The sequence below is a fragment of the Phascolarctos cinereus genome, unplaced genomic scaffold (assembly GCF_003287225.1).
Source record: "Phascolarctos cinereus isolate Bilbo 61053 unplaced genomic scaffold, phaCin_HiC Scaffold_726;HRSCAF=1367, whole genome shotgun sequence".
Lineage (NCBI taxonomy): Eukaryota > Metazoa > Chordata > Mammalia > Diprotodontia > Phascolarctidae > Phascolarctos > Phascolarctos cinereus.
This window is the reverse complement of record NW_027556098.1, coordinates 420154030-420181820: the sequence shown is the minus strand read 5'-3', so window position 1 is coordinate 420181820 and position 27791 is coordinate 420154030. Positions and strand designations below refer to the sequence as shown.

General features: G+C 49.6%; 2 protein-coding genes across 2 annotated transcripts; one reads left to right on the top strand and one right to left on the bottom strand.

The window, feature by feature from the left end:
* The first annotated feature begins 266 nt into the window (after positions 1–266).
* Positions 267–24468, top strand: SULT2B1 (sulfotransferase family 2B member 1). Its single transcript, XM_021003751.2, has 7 exons — positions 267–644; positions 14726–14868; positions 15582–15790; positions 16433–16559; positions 17384–17478; positions 23722–23902; positions 24289–24468. Exons 1-7 carry the CDS (start codon positions 586–588, stop codon positions 24447–24449), a joined length of 975 nt encoding a protein of 324 aa, XP_020859410.1. The 5' UTR covers positions 267–585; the 3' UTR covers positions 24450–24468.
* Positions 24366–27669, bottom strand: FAM83E (family with sequence similarity 83 member E). Its single transcript, XM_021003750.2, has 5 exons — positions 27199–27669; positions 26949–27116; positions 26692–26816; positions 25497–25947; positions 24366–25152 (listed from the first exon to the last, which is right to left on the bottom strand). Exons 1-5 carry the CDS (start codon positions 27667–27669, stop codon positions 24931–24933), a joined length of 1437 nt encoding a protein of 478 aa, XP_020859409.1. The 3' UTR covers positions 24366–24930.
* Between the last annotated feature and the right edge of the window lie 122 nt (positions 27670–27791).

The window sequence follows — 27791 nt, the reverse complement described above, 5'->3', positions numbered from 1 at the left end:
AGCAGCCTTGGGAGATAGATTCTATTATCATATCCACTTGGCAGATGGGGAAACTGAGGCAGACTGTGTCCAGAGTCACAAAGCATCTGAAGGTCAGATTTGAGGTCCAGTACTTTACCCTGGACGCAAAGGTGGGATGGCTTTGGAAAGGGTAGGCTAACTCGAGGAGAGTCTAGGGCAGGGAGGGGCAGATGCTGAGTACTCAGGAGAGGAGAGGGCTGGACCCCTGGAGCCCTGAGTGGGGAAGGGGTTGGAGGAGCTGTCTTAGGCCTGGGATCCTCGGAGGGAGAGGGGCTTGAGGGCTGGATGCTTATGCCCATCTCCCCCTCCACCCCCGCCTCTGCACAGTTCAGAGATACCCAGCCCCAACTCCTCCCCAGGGGTGCCCAGGGGCGGGGCATGGCGTGGGTAGCAGCCAGAGGAACCGGCTGAGCCCTACCCCGCCCAGCCTGAGTTCAAGCAGTAGTGGGCTGCCAGGAGAGAGGGAGGCATCCTGGGCTTGGCCCTCTTGGGGAACAGCAGACGTGCTGAGCACTGGCCATCCCATCGCCTCCCTCTGTTGGCCAGCCGGGACACCCCTCCACCATGGAAGGAATTATGGCATCCCAAGAGCCTCGCGTTCAGGAGCTGATCACCGAGTTGAGGTGAGAGCTGGGGAGGGGAGGGAGAGGAGGGCGCCTGGGCTGGGGGCCCGAGGCAAGAGGTGCCGTCCAGCAGCTCGAAGCTCTTGGCTTCCCTCCCCCTGCTGGGGTTCCCACCCACACCGCTCCCTTCATCCCGTGGCCTCTCGAGGACAATGTGTGCCTGTCTTAGGGTTCCCGCAGCACTCGCCACATTCTTCATTCCCGGGTCTGGCCTGACTTCTCTGTGCCCATCCCTCTCCCTCCTCCCCACAGCCTCCTCTCTTCTTCCGAAGATCTCAGGGTCCTTCCCTTCTTTCTCCCTGAGGGTCTTCAGTTCCCTGGTGCCCAGGAGGGCCAAGGAGCACCTAGTGGGTGCTTCCCCATTATTTGTTGCCTGAATGGAGTTGAATCTCTCGTTCCTTCCTTCAATCTCTTGACTTTCACTAAGTCTACATCTATAGGTCACCAAGACCCAAGGCTCCTTGTCTGCCTCCTATCTCCCCCAGCCCCTCCGCTCCTTCCACTACAGTTCCTTCAGCTTCTAGAAAATCATGGGATTTTGAGCTGGAGTGGATCTTTAGGGAGAATCCAGGTCAAAACCCCCATTTCACAAATGAGGAAACTGATGCTTTGGGGTCCAGGTAACTGGTCCAACGTCACCCAAGAAAGTAGCCAGGTGAGGGTCCAGGTGCTCTTCCACAACCCTCCGACTTTTCGGATTCTTCCCCAGTCTCTCCGTGGTCTCTGATCACCCCCAGTAGATTGAATGATTTCAATGTCTCCTCCAATCTCTCCATGATTTCTCTTTCCTCCCTCTGACCTTTTCTTGATCTCTGATTCCCCGCCTCCCGCCTTTTCTTTGGGCAAAGGCCTCTGATTTCTCCCCTTACCTGCTCTGTCTTCTCTGATTCTTTCCCTCTGTGTCCCACGATCTAGTTCCTTCCTCTGAGATCTTAGGTTTAGGGACTGAGAGAGAGCAGGAAGGGACTTCACAGGCCATCTGTCTCATTGTACAGATGGCAGAAAGGTGAAGGAAGGTCACACCAGATGGTAACTGGTGTCCGAGGCAGGATTTGAACCCAGGTCCTCCTGACTTCCAGAGCCATCCCATTCAACTTCGAGTCTCTCCATGACTGCTGAGCCCTCCTCTTGATCGATTCTGGCGCATCCTTTTCCCCTTCTCTCTCCATATCCGATTCTCTCCCCTTCCCTTCCCCCCAGCCAACGCCATCACCTGATTTCTCCCAACCATGATCTTTCCATGATTTCTGATTTCTGAGATCAGTCTTCTCCATGAGCTCTGATTTTTCTCTACAATCTTGGATCGTCTCTCCCTGACCTTTCAGCATATCTGATTTCACTTTCCAATCTCTGCCATCACCTTCTGATCTCTTTGTAAGCCGTGATTCCTTCTCTGGTCTTTGATTCCTCCTCAGGAGCTCTTCAAGTAATAAACATTTATTAAATGCCTGCTTTGGGCTCAGACACTGAGAATACACAGAGAAAACCCTTGTCTACCTCAGAAAGCTTACACTCTGGCTGCAGGAGGAAGGTCAGGGATACATGTAGGGCATAGATACAAAGTAACTGGCAGAAAGAGCAGCAGCAGCTGCCCTGGGACAGGAGCCTTCACCAACATTCCCCAGATCTCTTCAGGATAGTGGAGACCTCTCCCGCTTCCTCCCGAACCTCTACTTCTTTTCCTTATCTCCTGACTTGTTAAGGTGATCCCTGCCCTTATCTCTCCGGCATCTCTGGTTCTTCCCTCACTCCCATTTCTCCTGAGCCAAAAGTCCTTCCTTCCTTCCTTCCTTCCTTCCTTCCTTCCTTCCTTCCTTCCTTCCTTCCTGCCTTCCTTCCTTCCTGCCTTCCTTCCTGACTTCCTGCCTTCCTGCCTTCCTTCTTGCCTTCCTTCCTTCCTTCCTTCCTGCCTTCCTGCTTCCTTCCTGCCTGCCTTCCTGCCTTCCTGCCTTCCTACCTTCCTTCCTCCCCAGCCCCATCCCACTCTCTTCTCTTTGTTATCTCAGATCTCTCAGGGGTTTCTGCCTGCCTGTGGTCTCTCCCTCTGTGATTGCTGGTCCCTCTCCCTGATCTCTCCTAGATCTCCACGAGAATCTGCCGTGCACTCTTAGCCTTTCCAAGTATCCCACTCCCTTCATGGCTCATGGTTCCACACTGATCACTTCATCACCTTCCATTCCTCATTCTGATCTCTATCTACTGTCATTTCTTCCTTTCTGTGATCTCTGGTTCCCACCTGTGATCCCTTCCTTTGGGATCTCTGATTCCTCCCCCACACTGTCCCTGTGATTTTTTTTTATTCCTCTCTTAAATCTCTCTATTAACTTGTAATCTCTTAGTTTCCCTCCCTCCCCCCAGCTCTCAGTCAGTCAACAAGCATTTATGAAGCACCTACTGTGTTCCAGGTCCTATGGAAGGTGCTGGGGATACAAAGAAAGGTAAAAGTTGGCCCCTGATCTCCTTTTCACTTGGAAACTCAGAAAGTCCTTGAGCGCTTTAATTGGTCCTGCCAAACACACACAAGCTTTTCCCTCCTCCAAGTTCCTTCGATGACCATAGAGAGCCAGGCCTCCCTCTCACCATCTTTACTGCCTTCCAGATGATCAATGTGCCTTCTAGACTTCTCCAGCTTAGTCACTCTGCTAAGACTGAACTTGTGGGCCCTTCACACACTCGTGGGCAGCGAGATAGCTTAGTAGATAGAGCACCAGGCCTGAAGTCAGGAAGACCTCATCTTTGCCTAGAAAACCCCAAATGGGGTCACGGAGAGTCAGACACAACTGAACAGCAGCAGCAGCACCGCTGGTCGGGTACCTTGACTGACTTCTTCCAGGACACACATGGCAGTCCTGGGGGCTCAAATTTTGGAGCCTAAGAGATGGCTTAGGGGATCAAGCTTGCTTGGAGAACTTCTCACCCAGTTAGTTACCTTTGTTCTCTGGGTGTATTTGATGGGTTCATTCGGTCCACCTGCGGTGGACCCAAGCTCACCCATTCAGTCCAGTCCTCTCATTCTACATGGGAGGGGGCAAAGACCTTCCCCAGGTCAGTCGTTTCTCAGTCTGACTCTTCGAGAGCCCATTTGGAGAAAGGAATTGATCCAAGGTTACACTGAGGACTAGGCTCAGCACCATAGCCCAGGACAGCTCCTGGCAGTCCATAGTGGTGGGCCAGACCCCTACCAGGGAGCTTTCTTGTGCAGAAGTCTACTCACTCCTGCAAGCTCCTGCTGTCTTTCACTAAGCCCCTTCTAGGTTACTTGTGTTTCTCTTAGGCTATTTTGTTTCCTGGGACCTAGGGCCATTTGGTCTCTTGTTGTGCTAGGCCAAAGGGACAGCAGCTAACCCTCAACAACGTGGTATTATATTTACCTTGGAATTTCAGAGGTGCAAGGTGCAGCTCAGAAAAGTCCAAGGGCTTTAGTTCTCCGGACCCAAAAGCTTGCTCTGAAATGTCCTCCAGCAAGAGGTCACTCAGCCTCTTCTGGGACAAACGCTGGATCTCATGGTCTCCGGGTGATTGCTAGGAGATATGCCTTTATACTGAGTCGGCATCTGCCTGCTCGGAACTTCCCCCCCATTAGGGCTGACTGTGTCAAGCCCTGGCTCCAAGCACAGTAATATCACCCCTCCTCTGAATAATATTTATTTAGCACTTTATTAATTATTGGCTCATGTGATCCTCACAGCCTTGGGAGGTAGGTGCTATTTTTATCCCCATTTTAAGATAAAGAAACTGAGGAAAACAGGTGAAGTGACCTGCTCAGGGTCACAAAACTAGTAAGTGTCTAAGATCACATTTGAACTTAGGTCCTCCTGACTACAGGTCTGGTGCTCTATCTATACTGCACCCCACCCTAGGGGCCATACAGTCCCCCTTGGATGCTTGAAGTCTCAGTGTCAGGAATTAGTGTTGGAAGAGCCCGAAGAGAGTTTAGTCCAACCCCTTTCTTGGATGGAGGATGGCCAGAGAGGGAACTAGCTCACCCAAGATCACTCAGGTAGGAAACGGCAGAGCCAAGATCTGATCACAGGCTTCTGAGGACTTCTGCCTTCGTAGGTCAGAAGGCTACACAGCATTGCATGCCCTCATCCTCAGGCCCCTGTGGTCTGGGTTATGGGAAGAGGGGGCTGCATTGGCTAAGCGCTGGCCTTAAAGGAGGGTGTGGGGATGAGAGCTCTTCTGGACTGGCCTATAGTGTCTCACTGTTGTCAGGTCAGAGCCACAAAAGACCCAAGGGTTTATCTAGTCCAGTGTCCTGGCTTGCAGATCAGGAGCTGGGGCCCTCTGCTTTTCCCATAGACACTGGGGAGTCCATAGCAGAGCCAGATTGAAATCAGGTCCTCTCCCTCTAAATCAGTCATTTGGACCCCACCATGCTGCCTGTTGGGGTTCCTGTAACCTCTTCCCCCTGTACCCTCGCCCACCCAAGCACAGAGACCAGGGCTTTCGGCCACCCCAGGCCCAGGGCAAGGAGTGGGAGGGGGTCCCGAGTACCCAGACTGCCTGAGCCAGGCCCAGGAGGGAGGCAGGCATGAGGTTGGGTGGTAGAAGGAGGCAGGGAGGGAGGCAGGAAGGGAGCGAAGGCCCCAGCAAGGTCTCCTTTAATAACCCACTTTGGGTCTGTTGTCTGTCAGTGAATCCTTTTTGAAGCTATTTCTGCTTCCAGCCTCTCCTGCTTCGGAGAGGTTACTGGCGTGTGAAGTCAGACTTCAGTTTTGGCCTAAATATTCCTCTTTCAAGCATTAGGGGCCTGGAGTGGGGGAGGGGCCGGGTTCAGAACACTGGACCTTGGGGAACCATCTGCCCCAGCCTGTCCTAATTGCTGTAGATGTCTGTGGCCATGCTCCCAGCCCTGTCATTTGTGTGACTATGGACAAGGGCCTGGGCTTCTACAGACCTCGGTTTCCTCCTCTGTTAAATGAAAAGGTTGAATCCAGGTCTGGAAAAGCCCTTGACATTCTACGATTGTTGACTTGCTGTGTGACTCTGAAGCAAGACCTCTCCCCTCTCTGGGCCTTGCTCCTCCATCTAAATACACCAAGAGAATTCCCTCCAGCTTAATTTAGTTCAATTCAACAAACATTTGTTTATATCCAAGGTCCTTTTGGCTTCTGGAAATGAGGATTCTGAAATCGGGGGCCTGTCATCCAAAGGGCCCCCTCTGTCCCAGAATCACAGAATTTGGGAGTCAGGAGGGACCTTAGCAGATCCGTACAGCAAAGGAACACCAACTCTGGTATATCTGAAAAGTGCAGGTCCAGCCTCTACAAGGAGGGAAGATGTCCTACTTTTCTTGTTGTTCAGTCATTTTTCAGTAGTGTCCAACTCGCTGTGACCCCATTTGGGGTTTCCTTCGCAAAGATACTGGAATAGTTTGCCTTTTCCTTCTCCAGCTCATTTGACAGATGAGGAAACAGAGGTAAGCAGGTTAAGTGACCTATCCAGGGTCAGACAGCTAGTAAGTGTCTGAGGCTGGATTTGAACTCAAGAATATGAGTCTTCCCTATACTGGGCCAGCATTCTGTGCACTATGGTGCCCCCCTAGTGGCCCATTGCACTTGGGACTCTACTGATTATTCTGAAGTTTTTCCTGACAGCCAACCTGATCTTTTTCTCTTGTCAATTCCCTCCATTTCTTTCTGGTTCTGCATTTTGGAACCAGGTGTACTGCCTCCCTTATTCAATAACTCTTCATGCCCCCCAGCCCTCCCCAGGCTAATCTTCTTCAGGCTAAACATGACCAGTTCTTTCCCCATCCCCATAAGACAAGGGCTTAAGGCCCTTCATTCTCCTGGTTTCCCGCCTCTGGAACTACCCTGCTTACAAATGTCCTTCTTCAACCATGGCGCCCAGAACTGACTACAGTACTCTAAATGAGGTCTGAAAAGGACAGAGCACAATGGGCCTATCACCTCCCTATTCCTGGAAGCTATGACCCTTTTAATGTAGCCTAAGGTTATGGTAGCTTTTTTTTAATTTTGGGCTACCATATCACACTGCTGAATCATGTTTGTGGTCCACAAAAAACTCCAGATCTCTTTCAGAACATTTTATTCTTGTGGAACTGATTTATTGGTACCCATGCACAAGGCTTTAAATTTATCCCTATTGAATTTCTCTTTTTGTTGGAACTTTTTTTTTATTAACAAGAATTTATTTTCTCTCCCTCCCATTTTCCTCCCTGCCCCCCCCCAAAAGAAAGAAAACAAAATGTTTCTAACCAATATAGAGTCAAGCAAAACAAAATCATGCATTGGCTATATTGAAAAATGTGTGTCTCTCCTCTCTGTCTCATCACCTCTCTTTTAGGGGGTGGGTAACATGCTTCATCACTGGTCGTCTGGAAGATTGGTTGATCATTACATTACTCAAAGTTCCTAAGTCTTCTCAAGTCATTTGGTTGTTTCTAGAGTGCTGTTGTTATTGTATAAATTGCTCTCCTGGTTGTACCTACTTCACTTTGTATTGGTTCATACAAGTCTTCCCTCGTTTCTCTGAAATCACTCCTTTCATAATTTTTTACAGCATATTGTTATTCCAACAATTTATTCAACCATTCTCCACTAGAGGGGTACTCCATTTCTAGTTCTTTACCATTACAAGAAAGAGCTGCTATAAATGTTTTTGTACATAAGGATTCTTTTCCTCTTCTTTTAAAATTGAATTGGGATATAGACCTATAGTAGTGTTGTTGGGTCAAAGGGTGTGCAAAATTTAGTGACTTTGCAGAACGTAGTTCCACATTGCTTTCCAGAATGTGCAGACCAATCCATAGCTCTATCAATAGTGCATTAATGTGCCTGTTCCCATAGCCCCTTCAATATCGGTAACTTTCCCTTATTTTTTTGGTCATCACTGCCAATCTGATGGGTGAGAGTTTCTCAGAGTTGCTTTAATTTGTGTCTAATTATTAGTATTTTTGATCATTTTAAATATAGCTATTGATAGTTTTAAGTTTCTTCTTTAGCAAACTACCTTTTCATATCCTTAGATCATTTATTAATTGGGGGGGGGTGACTCATTATTAAACCAGCTCCTTATTTTTATCTTACAAATGACTTTTTTTTCAGTTTAGAGAAACTAAAAAAAAGAAAATTCCCCAGTTAACTGTTTCCCTTCTATTTTTAAATGAATTGTTTTTATTTGTGAAAAAAAAATTCTATGTCACATAATCAAAACTATTTTATCTTCTGTGATTCTCTCTATCCCTTGTTTGATCATAAACTCTTCTCCTATCCATAGATCTGAAAGGTAGTTTCCTCCTTGTTCCTCTGATTTGCATATGATGTGATCTATTATATCTAGGTCATTAATCTATTTGTAGATTGTCTTGGTATGTGGTGTGAGGTGTTGATTTAATCTTAATTTCTGCCAGACTGCTCACCAGTCTTCCCAGCAGTTTCTGTCATTTACTCTTTACCTCAAGACCTGGGTGTTTGGGCTCATCAAACACAAGGTTACTAGGTTTATTTGCTTCTATGTGTTGTCTACCTAGTCTGTTCTACTGTCCATCTTCCCATATTTTTTACCAGTACCAACTAATTTTGATTATTGCTTTGCAGTATAGTTTGAGACCTAAGTCCCCTTCATTCCCATTTTTTTTTCATTATTTGCTTTGAGTATCTTGAATATTTTTGCTTCCATATGGATTTTATTTAGTCCTAAGATGTCTTTTTTGGGAGTTTACTTGTGAATTGGTCACCTTCCCCACCCTTACAAAATTGGTTATTTAAATGATCTATTTTTTTCTGCTATTTTGATTATTTTATATTTTTGTAATATATATTTTGATGTCTTTATCCATTTCATTTAAGTTGTTTTTATTGACATATAGTTGGGTAAAATAGTATCTAATATTTTCCTTTATTTCTTCTTCATGTGTTGTGGGAATAAGCATTTATATAGCACCTACTATGTGCCAGGAAGTATGCTAAGTGCTTTTTAGAAATGTTGTTTTGCTTGATCCTCACAACAATCTTGGGAGGTAGGCGCTATTTTTTACTCTCATTTTATAGTTGAGGAAACTGAGACAGACATTAAGTGACTTGCCCAGGGTCACATAGCTATTAAGTATTTGAGGCTGGATTTTAACTCAGGTCTTCTTTCTGACTGCAGGACCAGCACTCTTGTCTACTATGCCACCAGCTGTCTGTGGACAGTATTGTTAATTCTCTTATTTTCATTTTGGTCACTTGGTTTTCCTCCTTTTAAAAATCAAATTAGCTAATGATTTATCTATTTTATTGATGTTTCAAAAAATGTCTTAGTTTTATTTATTAATTCACTGGTTCTTTTGCTTTTAATTTTGTTGATTTTCAGAATTCATTGATTTTCAGAATTTCTCTTTTGTTTCTTTTTTAATGTAATTTTTTAGTTTGTTGGTTTTCTAAATTTTTCTTAGTTGCATGCCCAATTCATCAATCTATTTTTTCTCTATTTTGAGATAAATGTTCCCTTATGTACTGCTTTGGTTTCATCCCAAAATTTTTGCTGTGTTGCCTTCTTGTTGCAAATTAACTTGGTTATCTCTTGTTTCTATGGTTTTTTTCCTTTGACCTGCCAATTCTTTAATATCAAATTTTATTTATTCTCTAATAAATTTTAATTTTAATTCTTTCTTCCATGAATATAACTTTTATTGCTTTGTGGTTAGTAAAGGAAGTTTTTTATTTTTTTTTTGCATTTGTTTGTGATGTTTTTATGCCCTAATACACAGCCAATTTTTGTAAAGGTGTCATGTACAATTGAGAAATATGTATACGGCTTTCTACTCACATTAAGTAATGGCCAGATCCATCATATCTTACTTTTTAAAGCTTCCATTCAGATCCTTAATTTTTTTCTTGTTAGCTTTTTGTTAGTTTTCTTTAAGTCTGAAAGGAATACACTGAGATTCCCTACTATTATAGTTTTACTGTCTATTTGTCTCTAAAACCCATTTAACTTTTCCTTTAAGTATTGAGCGTCCCAAAAGTCTTAGTGTAGTTTTCTGTTATTCAAAGCTTAAAACTTCACTAAGGCTTTTGAAATACCCTATACTTGTGCTAAATAAATTTCAGGTAGAAATAGAAAAGCTATAATTTAGTATGTTTAATGTCAATACCAATTCATTGTCTTTGGTACCATTAAGCATACTGTAGTTTTCTTGTTTGCCTCTTTTAACCAAGTCTAATTTTTCATTTGCCTTATCAGAGATCATGATTGCTATCCCTGCCTTTTTTTTTAAGTTAAGTTGAGGGATTATAACCCTTTATTTTAACTCCATGTGAATTTTTGTGATTCCAGTGTCTATAAACAGTATATTGTAAGATTCTGATTTCTAATCCATTCTGATGTCCTCTTCCATTTTAAGGGTGGGTTAATTCCATTCACGTATAGTTATGATTTTTCCCTCCAGCCTCTTCTCATGCCTTTTTCTCTCTTTGCCCCTCTTTTCTCTCTTTATGAAGAAGAGGGGAGTGAGCAGTGGTCACAGCACTAGTGAATTTTGCTTAATGTAATCTACTTCCACCTTCTTTCCCCAAACAACCACTAACACAATTCCTTACCCTTTCTTTAAACCCTCTTCATGCTCCACCCTCCGAGGTTGGAGGTTGTTTTCCATATTTTGTTTGTTTATGCTTATGACTAATATATCTCTGAATTTACCTTTCCTTGAACCCCCCATTTCCCTTATCCCCTTTCCCCATTCCTCTCTGTTTCTGCATTGAATTGAATGTATTTCTGTACTAAACTGTATATGTGTATGGACTATGGTCTGCCCTTCTTTGACTAGTTCAGATGAAAGAGGTTCAAGCAAAGCCTATCCCCCACCACTTTCTCCTTTTCTGTATAGTCTTCTACTTGTTCATCTAGATTATAGGAAATGGTAAATTCCCCCCCACACACACACACACGTAGGCTTTTCCTTTTCCTTCCCTTTTCTTTCTTCTTTAAGAGCATCAAAACATTACAAACCCTCTCTTATGTCTTATGTCTACCACTATAACCCTTGATGACAGTAGGGCTCTGTGAAGGCACTTGTTTCTTCTATCCCTATTCAATAATAATAACAATAGTAACTAACATTTACATAGCACCTTAAGGTTTGCAAAGTTTTACATTTTACCTCATTTGATCGTCACAAAAACTCCGTGAAGAAGATAATAGTATTTTCCCCATTTTACAGATAAGGAAATTGACACTGAGAAACATTAAGTAAATGCCCAGGGTCATATGTAAATGCTTCATTCCTGTTTAATCCCTTCTACTTGCTCAAATATATTTACCTTTTTTATTTTTCCTGGGGAAATGGCCTTCGTCCTAAATCTGCTTATTTTGCCTTTTGGAATGTTGTTTTTCTTCTCTCTTGTGTGATTCTGATGTGTATCTTATATTTCTTTTTCTTTTCTTTTTTTAAGTCTTTTGGCCATCTTCTAATGTATATTCTAGTTCCACAAAGTCATTCATTTGTGTTTTATTCATCCTAATTTTCACAGACTCTATTGTAGGTTAGGTTTTGTATCTTTTGTGTTCATCTGTTCGTTCTCCTTCCAAGACTTTCCTCTGGAGTTCTTCTTTCTTTTCAGATTCTTTCCACAGGAGATCTCATTTCATTGATTGGGAGTTCCTGGCTCTGTAATGGATCTTCTTGTGGCTGTCTTCCTCTGGTTGTTTGTTTTCTCATTCTTTTATCCTTAATTCCAGAACTGAGAGTTTGTGTTAGGGCTAGCCTCTGCACTCTTATGGAAGGGACGCCTGGGCCTTGAAGGGTCCTGCTGGGTATTGAGCTCTGTGTTCCTCAAGGATATAAGGGGCGGCTTAGCCCCTACAAGCTTTCAGTATAGCCTAAGCAGTCTGATGTAGGGGGATGTTTGATCACTATCTTCCTAGGCTGAATTTTCCAGGCTCCTGACCTGAGTTTGGGTCTGGTTGAAACTTCTCTAGCCTGGCCCAGAGTTGGAGCACCCATAGACTGCTGCTGGCCCCAGGCCAGGCCCTGCTGGCTATCTAGAAGGGTTTCAGGTGCTGAGTGACAGAACACAACCTTGCTTAGGTCTCTGCTAGCTGCCCTGCATACTCAGCTCTAGGCTGCCAGGCTGAATGTGCAAACTCCATCAGAGGTCATAGACAAACAGCAGCAGCTGCCTCCTTTTCCTGTCTTTGTTCCATGCGTAGTTTTGGGCCTGGTTGTGCTCACCTGTGACCTTTACCTCAGTCCACGTCAGATTTGTGACCCAGCTTCTGGGTCAGAGAACCCACCTGCACAGCCTTAGGTCTCTTTGTGCTGGATTAGTGATCCTAGCCCAGTCCCCAAGCTGGAAGGAGGCTCTACCTGGGCCTTCCTGACTGGACTCCCTTCCCACTAATCCCAGGCCTCTGGCTACATCCTTTTGCTGACCTGAGCTAGAAACATGACTGATTGAGGGGAGATTTTCCATCCAATCTCCTTGAGTTTCCCAATCTTGGTCAGGTAATTTTCCTTAAGCTTTGTAGCTGGCCTATGCTGCTTCTTCCTACTCTACAATCTTTGCTGATTTCTATTGAATTTCATCTTCAGATCCTTTTGAATCCTGACTCTGTCATCCACTCTGCTAAATATCCCTTCCAATTTTGTGCCATCTGCCAATATGATGTGCACTCCATTTGTGCCTTGGCCCAAGTCATCAATAAACCTGTTAAACAGCACAGAGACCAGTACACATCCCCAGGGCACTCCCCCAGGGTGCTCTTCCCACGCAGACCATTAACCATTAAGAGTGCTCTTTGAAAAAAAAAAAAGAGTGCTCTTTGAATCTGGTTATCCAACCTCTCCTGAATCTATCTATCTCCATCTTCTCCACAAGAATAGGTCGGAGATACTTTCTCAAAAGCTTTATTAAAATCTAGATAAGCTGCATCCATGACACTCTCCTCATTTACCGGATTAGTAATCCTGTCCCAAAGAGGAAATGGGGTTGGTCCAGCATAACCAGTGCTTGATGAAGCAAGGCAGGGCCTTTGGAATCACTGTTTCCCTTCCCAACAGTCTCTTTAATGAACCCTTCTAGAATTTTGTCAGAATTCAAAGTCAAGTTCACTGGCCTATAGTTCTGTTCTCTTCCCTCTTTGGAAACTGGGACATTTGCCCTTCTCCAACCTCATTGTTCCTCTCTGGTTTCCCTTGATTTTTCAACTATCACCGTCAATGGTTCAGCAAATTCACTCACTAGTGTGAATGGTGAGTGAGCCTGTTAGGCCTTTTTTTCTGCTATTTCCAATGCAAAGGTCATTCTCCTTTGCAAAAATAAAAAATAAAGAATTAAGCAGTCCCATCCACCATAAGCAAAGTTCTTTTTTTTTTTCTATCAATGTAGCTTTAGAAAAAAAAATTTTTAAAATTACACTTAGCTTCCCTTGTCATCCTCAGCTAATTGTGGTTTTTAGTACTCCTGATGCTACTTTTATAAGACTGAATATAAGGCACGCCCTTAGAGTCATCTTCCATTACCTGGTCTCGCTTCCATCATTTGAGTTTTTCTTTTTCAAATCCAAGTTGGTTGGGGAGCTCTCTGCTCAACCATGTCCATCTCTTCAGATAAATACCATTATTCTGCCCCATGGGAATTAGTTCCCTCTATGTCTTGTACGTGTATTTCTGGAGCACTTCCCGCCCCTCGTAAGCTGACTTCCTCTGTCACATTTTAGATCATGGGGTCAGACCCATCTTTCCTCTGAATCCTTGGAAATCTGCTTTCCCGAAATCTAGCGTGCATGTCAGCCTATGCAGAGGCAGCTGGGGGCACAAGAAGGAAAGCACTGGGCCTGGATTAGTAAGACCTGAGTCCAAATCTGGCCTCAGACACCTACTAGCTCAGGGACCCTGGACAAGGCATTTGACTTCTGCTTTCCTCTGTTTCCTCATCTGTAAAATGGGCATCAAAACAGCACCTGCCTCCCCAGGGTTGTTGTGGGGATCATATGAGATAATAATCATAAAGCACAGTGCCTGACACATAGTCGGTGCTTAGTGAATATTTCTTTCTTTCTCTTCCCTATGCCCAGTTTCCTCTCCTCTTTCACACATACACTCCTATATCACTTCCTCCTAGGGTTCCCATCTTTTCTACTCTTATAGCAAGATTCAGATTCAGAATAGACCACCCTACCCCCCCATTGCCCCCCTGCCCCATGCTTTAAGGATGAATTGGCACTAAGGTAAGCCCAAAAGTTCTTAGCTGCTCTGAGAGAAAGAGACAGACAGAGAGAGACAGAGACAGAGACAGAGAGGAGGGGAGAGGGGAGAGAGAGGCATAGAGACAGAAACTGAGAGGTAGGAGGGGAGAGATACAGAGAGAAGAGATATAGACACAGAGAGACTGAGAGATATGGGGTGAGGGAGGAAAGGGAGAGAGAGAAAGAGACATGAGGGAAGAAGAGAGAGAGAGAGAGACATAGGGACAGACTGAGAGATAGGAGAGGAGAAAGACAGAGACAAAGACAGGGAGGAGGGGAGAGGGGAGAGAGAGACATAGAGACAGAGACTGAGAGATAGGAGAGGAGAAAGAGACAGACACTGAGAGATATGGGGTGAGGGAGGAGAGGGAGAGGCAGAGACAGAAAGAGGCCCCAGCAGGTGTCTGGCTCCTGGAAATCTCCCATCAGTGACCGCATATCCAGTTATAATCCTGAACATCCCCTCCATTTCCTTCCTGTCTGCAGGAAGGAAGTCTCCCTGACTAAGCCATCTGAGCCTCAGTCATGACCTGCCTGACCATGCTGAAGCACCCTGCCCTTGACCTAAGGCTTGAGGCGTTCTTGTCCAGGAGGGCTAATTGTACACTTGACCGTGTATGCTTCAGCCCCTTCCCCCTACCCGTGTGAGTCCTCCAGCAGCCTCACAAACCTCCAGAAATCTCAGAACCCCCAGAACCCCTAGAGACCATCTGATCTGAGCCCTTCATTTCAGAGATGACTGAACTGCAGGCTGAGAGAGAAATGACTTTTCCAAAGTCACCCAGCAAGTGAAGGAGAGAGGCAGCTGTGAGCTACGGCTGGCCGGGCACATGATAGGGGTTGGGTGGGGCATGGCTGGAACCATGGTGAAATTCTCTTTGCAGAGATCAGATGACTGGAGCTTACTTCAAATACAAGGGCATCAATTTCCCTGTGGGCCTCTATGCCCCAGAGACCATAAGCTATGTTGAGAAGGACTTCAAAGTCAGGGATGATGACATCTTCATTGTCACCTACCCCAAGTCAGGTAAGAGGAAAAACCCAGCCCTCCATAGGAAACCTCTGCCTGCCCTGGGCCCCCAAAGTGAGGGCACAGAGACCCCAAATGCTCCATTCCACACATCTCTTTGCCCTCTGACCTCCCTCAGCGTCCCCTCTGACCTCCCTCAGTGTCCCCTCTGATCTCCCTCAGTGACCCCCTCTGAACTCCTTCAGTGACCCCTCTGACCTCCCTCAGCACCCTCTCTGACCTCACTCAGTGTCCTCTCTGACTTCACTCAGTTTCCCCCTCTGACCTCCCTCAGCATCCCCTCTGACCTCCCTCTGTGTCCCCTCTGACCTCTCTCAGTTTCCCCCTGTGACCTCCTTCAGTGTCCCCTCTGACTTCCCTCAGTGTCTCCCCTACTTCCCCTGGTTTCTCCCCTGACCTCCCTCAGCATCCTCCCCGACCTCCCTCAGCGTCCGCCTGACCCCCTCAGTGCCCCCCCCTGACCTCCCTCAGCATCCTCTCCAACCTCTCTCGGCATCCCCCCCGACCTCTCTTGGCGTCCCCCCCGACCTCCCTCGGCATCCCCCTGATCTCCCTTGGCGTCCCCCCTGACCTCCCTCGGCATCCCCCCTGACCTCCCTTGGCATCCCCCTTGACCTCCCTCAGAGTCCCCCCTACTCCCCTTGGTTTCTCCCCTGACCTCCTTTAGTTTCCCCTCTCCCTAACCACCTTACCGCCATCTTTCCCTCTAGGTACCACTTGGATGATTGAGATTCTGAGCCTAATGCTGAAGGATGGGGATCCTTCTTGGTCGCGCTCAGTCCCCAACTGGGAGCGGGCTCCCTGGTGTGAGACTGTCCTGGGCTCCTTATCCATCATGCAGATGACCAACCCCCGCCTCATCACCTCTCACCTCCCCATCCAGCTCTTCCCCCGGGACTTCTTCAACTCCAAAGCCAAGGTAAGCCTGGAAGGGTAAGCCGCACCCAGGGCTCATAACCAGTTACAAGCGAAGCCCAGTGAATGGAGTCCTGAAGCTCTGTGTTCAAATGCTGCTTCTGACACTTACTAGTGGTGGGCCCTTGGACAAGTCATTCCATTTCTCTGGCCTCTATGGAGCATTGTGCGGGTCGTGAGGGTCCAGGGAAGCCCTATACGCCCATCAAAAGTGCCACGATGTTCTGGGCAGCCTGGCAGGGGCTTTGACCCAGCTGGTGGAGAAGCTCAAGGTCAGACTGACTCCCCCATCCCCCAGGGTCCCAGGATCTCCTTGGTGGCTCCCCCAGTCACGATCTCCGTCCCCTTCCTGCCCAGCCTTCCCTGGAGGGCCTGGGTCTTGTTCACCAGGCTTCTTGGCTAGAGATGCTAATTCATCATAATGATACAATAGCTTTCATTTCTCTGGCCCTTTAAGGTCTCCCAATAACAACTGGAGGTGGGCTGAGGCATCAGGTCGTGTTAAGTGACTTCTCCAAGGCCCCACAGGCAGCAAGTAAAAGTGGGAGGCCCTGACCCCAGGCCTCACACTGCTCAAAGTTAGGGGGTGGGGGGGAAGGCAAGGGGAGTGAGAGGCCCGTGATCGAGCCCTTACTGGTTCCCTTAGGTAATCTACGTAAGCCGCAACCCCCGAGATGTCCTGGTTTCCCTCTACCACTACTACAAGATCGCTGGACACCTCAAGGACCCAGGGAGCCTAGACCAATTCTTGCAGGATTTTCTCAATGGAGAAGGTGAGGACCAGTGCAGAGACATGGGCCAGAAGGATGGAGAAGCAGCCACTGGGCTAAAAAGGCATAGAGATAGAGATGGGAACAGAGTCACAGGGAGACCAAGAGAGATAAAGAAACAGAGAGACCTGGGCAGACAGAGAGAAAGGAACAGAGATGCAGGGAGACAGAGACAAAACAGAGAGAAAAGCTGGAGACAGGCCCCTGCAGACAGAGAAACACAGAGATCCAGGGAAACAGAGGCAGAAAAAGATGAAGATAGGAAAACAGAGATAGAAAGGAGAGAGAGAGAGAGAGAGAGAGAGAGAGAGAGAGAGAGAGAGAGAGAGAGAGAGAGAAAGAAAGAGAGATAAGGGAGGGGAGAGAGAGAGAGAAAAGAGAGAAGGGAGAGGAGAGAGAGAAGAAAGAGGGAGAAGGGAGGGGAGAGAGAAAAAGATTGAGAGAGAGAGAGAAGGGGGGGAGAGAGAAAGAGGAAGAAGGAGAGAGGAAAGGAGGGAGAAAAGGAAAGGAAGGGAGGGAGGGAAGAGGAGAGGTGGAGACAGAAGCAAAGACAGGCACTAACTAAGAGAACATTGAGAGAGATCCAGTGAGGAGGGAGGGACAGGCCCAGAGACACAGAGAGATTGGACGGAAAATGAAGTGGCTGAGGCAGGATAGTGCTGGGGCAGGAGGGGTGGGAGTGGGAGAAAGACCTGATGTTGGAGGGTGATGAGGCCCTAGTGGGGCCTGGGGGGAGGCAGAGGGAGCACGTGGGCAGTCAGTGAAGGGCTGTCATGGCAGACGGACTGGTCCCCTAATGTTCCTGTGTCCTTTCTCCCAATCCTCAGTACAATTTGGCTCCTGGTTTGACCACATAAAGGGATGGAGGCGAATGGAGGGAAAAGACAACTTCTTGTTCATCACTTATGAAGAACTGCAAGAGGTCAGCAAGCTGTCTGCCCAGACCCCCACCCTTCTGTCCTTCAGTCCCTCCCCTCCTGCATTCCTCCCTTCCCCTGGCTGGAGGGCAGGGACCTGGGATGTGAGACCACAAGTCCCCACTCCCCTACAAATCCAAGTGACTGTAGACAAGTCTTCTCTTTGGGCCTCAGTTTCCTGCTCTGTCAGATGGGTTTATTAGCCCATGGCTGTCCTGCTTAACAAAATGGATGTGGGGCTCAGACTGGGTGCTTGACAAACACCTAAAGTTGTCAGCGATGACTTGATGAGTTCAGTTTAATCCCCTGCAATATACAGGACGTTATGCTCTAGGCTAAGGATACAGGAATGGGGCAAGTCACAAGCTTTCCCCTCCAGGAGTCGCCTCTCCAACAGACAACAAGACATGTCAGTGAATACCTGTGGTAGAAGGAAGAACTGGGTAAACTGGGAATGTCCCTCTGGGCACCACAGTTTTGGCAGGACTTGGATAAGCTGGAGAAGGTCCTGAGGCAATCAGCATGGGGAAAGGTCTCGAGGTCATGGCATTCAAAGGAACTAGAAGGTGGCATGCCTCAACCATGAGCAGATTTTTCCTGGAGATCAAGGACAGCTTCTAATAATGAAAGTCGCCCCCCACCCCAATCCCGTTCTCTCTTCCTCAATACTGTGCCTTAGTGATCTCAGCTCCCATAGATTCAATGATCATCTCTGTGCTAATGATTCTTACAGCTACTTATCTAGCCCTGATCTCTTTCACTGTCCTGTTTTGTCATGTTGGCCAATCTGATAGGTGTGATGTGGTACCTCAGAGTCGTTTTGATTTGCATTTCGCTAATCAATAATAATTTAGTGCATTTTCTCATATGACTATAGATAGCTTTAGTTTCTTCCTCTGAAAACTGCCTGTTCATATCCTTTGACTATTTATCAATTTATTGACAATTTATCAATTGGGGAATGACTTGTATTCTTAGAAATTTGACTCAGTTCTCCATATATTTTAGAAATGAGGCCCTTATCAGAGACACTGGCTGTAAAAATTCTTTCCCATTTTTCTGCTTCCCTCCCAATCTTGGATGTATTGGCTTTATTTGTGCAAAAACTTTTCAATTTAGTGTAATCAAAATTATCCATTTTGCATTTCATAATGTTCTCTATCTCTTGTTTGGTCATAAATTCTTCCCTTCTCCATAAATCTGAAATGTAAACTATTCTTTGCTCTTCTAGTTTGCTTATAGTATCAGCCTTTATATCTAAATCATGTACCTGTTTTGACTTTACCTTGGTATAGGGTGTAAGATGTTGGTCTATGCCCAGTTTCTGCCACACTGTTTTCCAGTTTTCCCAGCAGTTTTTGCTAAATAGTGATTTCTTAGCCCAGAAGCTGGGGCCCTGATCTCTTTCTAACCTAGAGTCCCACATCCTTCACTGCCTGTTGGACATCTCCTTCTGTACGGCACATAGACATCAAAAACTGAGCTCCTTTTCTTTCTGGGCCCCCTCCCTGAACCTTCCCCACTTTCTAGCTTCCTCTTCACTGTCAAGGAGGCCACCATCATCCCCACCCACCACTGTCACAAGCTCATCTTCATCCTTGGCCTCTCCCTCTCACTACTACCATGGTCTGACTGATGTCCCTGCCCCAATCTAATCTCTCCTCCACTCAGATGCCAGAGTGCAGGCCTGACTATATCACACACCTCCTCCCTTCCCCAATAAACTTCAGTGACTGCCTATGACCTCCAAGATCACATCTAAAGTCATTATACAGAGGCATTGAAAGCTCTTCCCAGTCAGTCACCATCCTACTTTCCCAGGCTGTTCATACTTCACTCCCCTCCAAACACTTTATGAATTGGCTCGTTTTCTCTTCTTCTATATCACCTTCCATCACCATACCTTTGAACCAGCTGTGTTCTGTGCTTGGAATGCTTTCCCTCCTTCACTGATGTCTTTGAAGGCTGAACTTGGAAGGCATTTTGTTTAAGAGGCTTTTCCCACTCCCCATTGTCCCAACCCCCAGCTGCTAATGCCTTCCATTTCAGACTCACCTTCATCTACTCTGTGGGTATCTTGACTCCACCCACTTATTTACATGTTGTCTTTCCCATTAGACTGTGAACTTCCAGAGGGCAGGGATTGGTTTTTCCTGTTTTTAGATCTCCAGAGATTAGCACAGTGCCTGGCACCTAGTCCAGGCTTGATCAATGCTTGCAGACCAAAGGTAGGATGGGCTGCTTTGAGTGGTGGGAAGCTTCCCCTCACTGGAGACCTTCAAGGAGGGGCTGGCTTCCCACTGGTCCGGCTGGTTGTAGAAGGGATCCTTGTTCAAAGACTAGTTGAACAAGATACCTTCAAGGTCCCTCCCAGCCCAGAGCTTGTGATAGTTAAATGAAGCCACTTGAGAAATTACAAGTGGATGAAATCACCTCCACTTGGGGCTTGGATGGTAGGGTGGGGAGCCAAGGAAAGGCTCCCTGGAAGAGGTAGCCCCTGGGCTGGCCTTAATCATCATCATAATCGCCAACATTTACGTATCGTTTATTATGTGCCAGGCACTGTGTTTGAGAGAAGAAAAGTACATCAGCAGGCTGAGGGGTGGGGGTCCCTTCCAGGCATGGGGACAGTCTTATGAAAGGGGAAGGCAATAAAAGAGGACAGTTCAAGGACAAGGGATGGTGTGGCCATCCACCAGAGGAGGGAGAGGAGAGTGGGACGAGCTAAGGACTATGAAATCAGGCCATGCCAGGTTGGGGACCTTACATGCACCCTTCGCACTTCACTTGGATGGCCCTGGAGAGCTGCTGAAGGATGTGACCAGAGCAGATCTTTAGCAAAATCTTGGGGACAGCGTGTCCAATGGAGTTTGTCGAGATGACTGGAGGCAAGAAAGCCTGAATTAGAGAGGAGGGTGTGGGAGTTCATAGGATGAGCTGGGTGTGAGATTTATCATGGAACTGCCATTGGCAAGCCTTGGCAGCTGGATGTGGGGCAGGGCATTCACAGGGGAGAGACAGAAGGACCACATTGATCTGAGGGGTCAGCCTGGATGACCAGGAAGGAGGAGGGAGGGGCCCACTTAGGTGTGGGCCAGACTTCCTGAAGGCACACAGAGAAGTGGGTCTAGGGTAGCAAGAGTTAAAGACAGGCTGAATGCAAGGGCACCACTAGACCATCCAGGAGAAACATTCCACTAGGACCTCCTTCCCAACATTTCCAAAACAAGCGTTCATTTCCCCCCTTCTCTGCTCTTCTTCCCTGGTTCCCTGTCTTGGGGGGGCATGGCCAGCCTTCCTCCTTGAGGGAAGGAGGTTCAGAATCTCAGAGTTCTCTTCTCCCTCCCCTTCCATGTCCCCTCGGGATCAATTGTGACTTCTCTCATAGCAGTCTCCAGACCACTTCTCCCCATTTTCATGGCCGCCGTCCTCACTCCAGCCCTCCTTGCCTTGGGCAGCTACTAGCAATAGATTTAGGGCTCATTTCCTTTCTTCCACTCTCTCCTCTCCAACAAAAGATTTATTTGTCGAGGTTCCTCGATGCCTTTCTGTTCTTGCATCAGTTAGCTACCCAAATATCAACCTGGAACTCTTCCAATTACAAATTCTACAGATGTGAGTAGAAGGCATCCCAAGGTTCTGTGTAAGCACTCAAGGTTACAATGCACATGCTGGTTATGGGACAGCTCTACTCCACTCTATAGAGAATGCCCCAGGCTCTTAGAGGAGACCCAAAAGCATTCAGAAAGCTCATAAGGGGTTCATAATAGCCACTCAATGACCAACCTAATTCTCCCTCTCCAGTGGGGCCTCCTGGTCCTTAACTCTTCTTATTATAGCCCCACCCTATGAGTTGGGCTCCATCTGAAAGGGAAATAGACCTGGAGCTGCAAGATAGGCAACACCCTAATATTCATCTTTTACCTGCATGGGGAAACAAGACATGCAGCCTTGTGACTTCTCTGTAGGAGGCAGGATTGGGTAGTGCTTAGAACACTAGACTTGGAGTTAATAAGACATGAGTTTGAATCCTGCCTCAGACAGTCATTAGCTATGGGACCCTGGCAGAGAGAGCTGGGTGGGCCCAAAGCCAGGAAGACTCATCTTCCTGAGTTCAAATCTGGCCTTAGACACTTACTAGCTGTGTGACCCTGGGCAAGTCACTTCCCCCGTTTGCCTCAGTTTCCTCATCTGTCAAATGAGCTAGAGAAGGAAATGGCAGACCACTCCAGTATCCTGGCTAAGAAAAGCCTAAAGGGGGTCACAGAGAGTCAGACACAACTAAATAATAAGTAAAGACCCTGGATGAGTCACTTACCTTCAGTTTCCTCATCTACAAAACGAGGGTGTTGACCATGATCATCTCTGAGGTCCCTTCCAATTTTACATATCTATGACTTTGGAGAAGGAAAATGCACTTGGGGCTGCTAGTCAAGCCATCCTCCTTTTTGTCGGACCCTGTGGAGGGCAAGTTCCCACTTGCTCCTTTCCCTGGAGGCACACACAGAATTCTTTTCTTTCACTCCCCAGGAAATTGTCCATCTCTCCAGAGAGAACTGGATTCGGGGGTCCCCTCTGAGGCAGCCTGCAGGACTGCTCACCGCCTGGCCAGCCTGTTTGTCACCTCCCCATGCTTCTGTCCCTCCAAAGTCTGAAGTGAAAAGGGAGAAAAGGGGTCCGCAGCCCAGCAAAGGAGAGGCTTGCCCCCAAATAACCCATCTCACAGCAGGAAGAGTCAGCTAGTGACTCCTGGGGGCAGCCCTACTTGCAGACTTAGTGAGGAGCTGCCGTCCTCCCTTCCACAAGGCACTCTGAGCATGTCCAACACAGCGTCCACAGAAAAAGGGCTTCCTTCCCTGCCCTGGTCTTGGAAGTCCCTGGATTACCATACCCCCGCATACACATGGAGAAAGCAAACACATCTAATGTAGGGATGGCACATGCCCTATTCTACACCCGCAGTCCCCCACGTCTCTCTCTTGAGAGCAAGAAAGTGTGCTCATGTACATGAGCTTAGCTGCTTCTGTAAGGCTGGTTTTCACTCATTACTGTAGCTTTTGGCTATGTTGTTCTCTTGGGTCAGACTTCTTTGCAGCATCGCATACAAAGGCTCCCACGTTTGAGTGAATTTTTTATTCTTACTTAATAAGAATCGCTAATATTCACTTTTTTTTTGTTAGTTCATTTGTTTTGGTCAAGTCTGACTCCACATAACCCCGTTTGGGGTTTTCTCGGCAAAGATACTGGAGTGGTTTGCCATTTCCTTCTCCAACTCATTTAACAGATGAGGAAACTGAGGCAAACAGGGTGATGTGACTTGCCCAGGGTTACAGAGCTAGTAAGTGTCTGAGGCCAGATTTGAACTCACAAAGAGGGGTCTTCCTGAGTCTAGGCTTTATCCACCTAGCTGCCCTAATATTTATGTAGCTCTTTGAAAATATTTCTTTTATCCTCGAAACCACTCTGGGAGGTAGGTGCTATTACTGTCTGCATTTTACAGATGGGGAAACTAAGGCAGGCAGCGGGGTTAAGTGATTTGCCCAGGGCCACCCAAGTAGCAAGTGCCTGAGTTGCTGATTTGAACTCGGGTTTTCATGACTCCGGGCCTAGCGCTTTGTCTCTTGCGCCACCTCGTGGTCTCAGGCAGGCTCATTTATATTCCATCTCAAGTAACACAGTTGACTTTGGCCATCCGAGCCGGCTACTCAAGTCTTTGGCCTCCTTGTCAGCGGCGGGACCCCTCCCCATCTCTTCTCACAGGCTCCAAAATAGCCCTCCTGGTGCACAGGCCGGACCGCGTTTATTCTCCCTGCTCTGAAGTCTCCCATTGGTCTCCAGGAGGGTCATGAACGCCAGAGGGTTTGCATGCTAAGCACGACATCGAAGACCCTCCCGGACCCCGGAAGGAGGCTGGAGAGGCAGCCTTGGAGGCAAGAAGGGAGCCGCATGCAGAGGCCAGGCACGGTCCCTGGGCGTGTGTCCAGCGGCTCTGAACCCGTGCTGGGTGCTCCAGCTTCTAGCTATCCCAGGGATGCTATCCTTCGGGGGCTGGCCAGCGTGGGGCACAGCAGACTGGAAGGGACCTTAGCCTACTTCCCAAGGAAACTGAGGCCCAGCTCATCCCGGAGGAGATGACGCTGGGAGCAAGGTCACCTTGGGCTCCCATGGCGGAGGGGGCCTGTGCCTCGGTGGCACTGTTTTGTCGTGCTCGCCCTTGGCCCGGCCCGACAGCCCCTCTCTCCCCGCAGGACCTCCGGGGCTGCGTACTTCGCGTCTCTGAATTCCTGGGCCATCCGTTGGAGGAGGCGGCCCTGGGCTCCGTGGTGGAGAACTCGACTTTCCCGGCCATGAAGGAGAACACCATGTCTAATTACACATTGTTGCCCTCCGTCCTGTTGGATCAACGCCAGGGGGCCTTCCTCCGGAAAGGTCAGGGGCAAGGCTGGCCCTTGTGGAGGAGGGGTGGGGGTGAGGGACCAAGCATTGGGGAAAGGATTCAACAACTTTTCAGCTAGAGGAGGTCTCAACATCCAGCGAGGGGAAACAGGCCTAGAGGCGGGAAGTATTCAATGGAACATTTACTGATAACTCACTGGGGGCTCAGGCCTTCTGGGGGCCGGCTCAGGAGGCTGCAAAGCCAGCCTCTGTCCTCCGAGACTTCATTTCACCCTGGGGGAAACTGAGGCTGAGAAGAAGGGCCTGGCTCAGGGTATCTGTCACACAGCCACAATTTCAGCTGAGCTGTCCTGGGCTGCCCGAGGGGCAGAGAGGGCGAGAGGGCCAGCCCTAACTGCTCCCCCTTCCTGTCGCCCCAGGGGTATGTGGTGACTGGAAGAACCATTTCACTGCCGCCCAATGTGAAGTCTTTGACCGGGCATACCGAGAGAAGATGCAGGGACTGAAGACAACCTTCCCTTGGGATGAAGCCCCCGGGGACACCAGCCCTGCCCTCGTCCCGGGGGCCTGGGACCTGTGACCCCTGGAAATAAACACCACACCAGCCCCTGACCCTCGCCCTGAGTCCGTTCCTGAGCCAGGTTGGGGGCCGGGGGAGGCCAGGCCTGAGGGATGTCCCCGGGGCCAGGGATGGGTGGAGACAGAGCTAGGGCCCAGCATCCGAGCAGGGGTGAGGCTACCAGGAAGGAGGGTGCAACAGGTGCCAAAGGCGTGGGAAGGCCCCTGAGTCACAGCGAGGCTGGGGAGTGCCTGGGTCCTTTCCAAAGGTGGGAGGAGGGCACCTGGGTGGCAGGCAGGTGATCCTGGGCTGGCCCTCCCAGACAAGGGGCCCTGGACACTAGGGCATGCCTCAGTGCCTGGGGGGGAGGGGAGCGTGAAGCGTGAAGCGCAGCTTCCCAGCTGGATGGGATGGGCTTTCATCCTCAAGGGGCCCAAGGCTGGCACTCGCTGACTGCTCCCTCTGTCCACTCCTAAGCAGGCTCCTGGGGCAAAAGCAGCGCTCACTGGTGGGGGTGGGCCCAGTCAGGCTGCCCATGGCCTTGTTGCCCGGGCTCCTCCCCGAGCCTCCTATGGGCTAGCAATGGGTAGTGGAACCGCCCGGGGGTCACGGGCCAGGCAGGGTTGGCCCACCGGCGCACTGGGGCTCTGGGATCCTCACTGGCCCCCCGCTGCCTCATCAGAGTCATGGCAGGCGTGTCTTGGGTGGCCCATGGAGTCTTTGGCTGGAGTGGGGGAGAGAGGGCCAGAGTGAGCCATGCGGAGCTCCTGGGGACCAGGCATGGGGCAAAGAGAAAGAGGCTGGGGCTGGGGGTGGGGGGAGGCAGAGGGGGAGCAGGAAGCAGGTGGCTGATGGTGCCTGGGAAGGTCAATATTTGCCGAAGGAGGGAGCGCTGGGTGAAGGCAGCTGGAGATGAGGAGCCCAGCCCTGTCTGCCCAGCCCCCTTTGCCTCTGGTATCGCCTCCCCCTTCTAAGTCTCCTCTCATCCCCACATTGTCCCCTCTCGGCCAGTCTTGCCTCTAGGCCCCCCTCCTCCCAGCTCTTCCTCCATGGCCCTCTGCCACTTACCTCTTTTCCCAATCTCCCATCCCCATCACTGGACCCAGACAACTGGGAAAGGCAGCTCAAATCCCAGAGGGACCGGCTGGGCCAGGGAGAGGGGCCACTGGTGGGCCGGACCCTCTGGATATTCCTCAAGATATCGCTGAGGGCCGGCCCAGTGGGTGAGGGCCTCTTGGAGTCCTCAGAGGTCTGCCAGGTGACCACGTGGTGTTGGGGTGCATCGTCCTGGGGTGGCAGCAAGACAGGGGCCACGGAGCGGCGGTGGGCGATGTTGTGGCGGCCCCGGGCCAACTGCACTCCCTGCAGGACACTGAGGAAAGGGCCCGAGGAAGGGGAAGGGGACAGCGGGTGGGAGGTGGCATAGAGTGTCCTGAACTCTCTGTCAAAGGCCTCCCAGATCTCCCCGGTCAGCAGGGTTACCAGGTTTCGGTGCAAGCGGGAATCGCTCCAGGTAAAGCTGGAGAGAAGGGGGATCAGTCTGAGAATGTCCATCCCCTAGCCCGCGACCCCAGACCCACACCCAAACACACAAGCGCCCCTCACTGCTCCAGAGGGAGGGGGGGGAAGGACATCAGCCTGGGACTTCCCAAGTAGCCCCTGTGACCTGAGGGCGGACCAGGGGAAGGTCATGGCTCTGTCATGTTACTGAATTCCACATTATCAGCCCATTCCGCAGGACAAGGGGGCCAGTGAGGGGCTGAGAGGGAAGGCGGCATGGTCTAGGGGAAAAGGCAGGAGGGACAGTGCTCAGACGCATGGTGGTCAAGGCAGACAGATGCCCAGCGCTTGGAAATTGAGACAGGAAGCTGGCAAAGAGATAGTGCCAAGGCAAAGCCTTTGTCCTGGGGGTTCTGTGTTCAGAAGGTGTGGGAACCCCACCTCCTGGCACCTGGGCTGCTCTGAGGAGCCCCCTCCCATTTCACAGGCACCCACAAGTGTGATCAGGACTGCCATAGGCTTCTTCCACCTCCCCATGGAGTCACCCACGCAGGCACGACCTGCAGCATTCTGCACCAGTGGGTGTACCTGGCCGGGTCTGCTCTGCTGGGGCTGCTGTGAGCCCGAGGCCAGGCGAGGCAAGGAGAGAGCCCACACCAGGCGGGCTCTGGGCATTGGATAAAAGTGTGCGCAGGCAGAGGCTGGGTGCCTGGCTCAAATGGGCTGGGGGAGGGAACTGGGGGAGAAGGGGCGCGGCTGACACCTGTAGGAGCCTGTGATGACACAGTCTCCATCCACCATCACAAACTTTTCTCTCATGTCCCCATTCACATGCTTCTTCCTCCGGCTCTGGAAGCCACAGCCTCTCAAGACACGGACCTCGAGGTTCTGAGGAGGGAAGCAGGGACCCGGTGGAGTCAGCTGCAGCCTCCCCTGCTTCCAACCCGGCCCCCCGGCAGGAGGGGTCAGCAGGAGGAGGAGAAGGGGTGTGGGGCTCAAAGCTGGGGAGGGAGCTGTTACCTCCATGGCTCGGGGGTTCACCCCCAGCTGCTGGGCCAGGGCCAGGAAGGCAGGGAGATGGCGGTGGCCCAAGAGGATATAAACGGGAACCCCTCGGCGGATAGCAGCCTCGCGAAGGTCCATCAAGAGGTCAGGGTCCGTGAACACATCCATAACCACTGCTATCAGCTAGGGGTGGGGAGAAGGAAGTGGCAGGTACCTGAGCCCCCGTGGGGCGGGGAGCAGGGGCAGGGGGCGTGCAGGAACCCACCTTCTGGGCGTCCTGAATGGTCTTCCTCACCAGCTCCTTGATGGAGGGGTCCCCATCCCCAGGGGGCTGGGTATAAAGTCGGGCTCGGGTGATGCCCTTCCACGGCTGAGACTCAGGCCAGCCCAGGCCCAGATCTGGAGGTGGCTCATCAGAGCGGCCCGGGAAATAGGTCAGGCTCCCCTGCTCCGGGACATCGGCCCCACTCTCCTGGTTTGGGGCCTCTTCGTTCCCAGCTCCCCAGTCCTCTGCCTGTGCCTCCAGGCTCCGGACCTCCTCAGCCGCCAGGAAAGGCAAGAGCTTCTCCCGGAGCAGGCAGGAAGCAAAGGCCCCAGCTCCCTCGCTCAGGAGGGTCTCCAGGGCCAACCTGTGGCCTTCTGAGTAGAGGAGGCCTGGGTTTGCATTGCTGGGGGCAATCTCATCCAGAGAACCCTCCCCAGCTTCATCTAGAGCTGCCAGCTGGGAGGCCGCCATGACCTCAGCCCTCCCAGAACAGGACCCTGCCCTATCTGCCGCTGACTGCCCAGTGGGGCTGTCTCATCTCCTTACATCTGCATCTCTGCCTGATCCCAGGGGGCTCCCACCAAGCCTCTGAA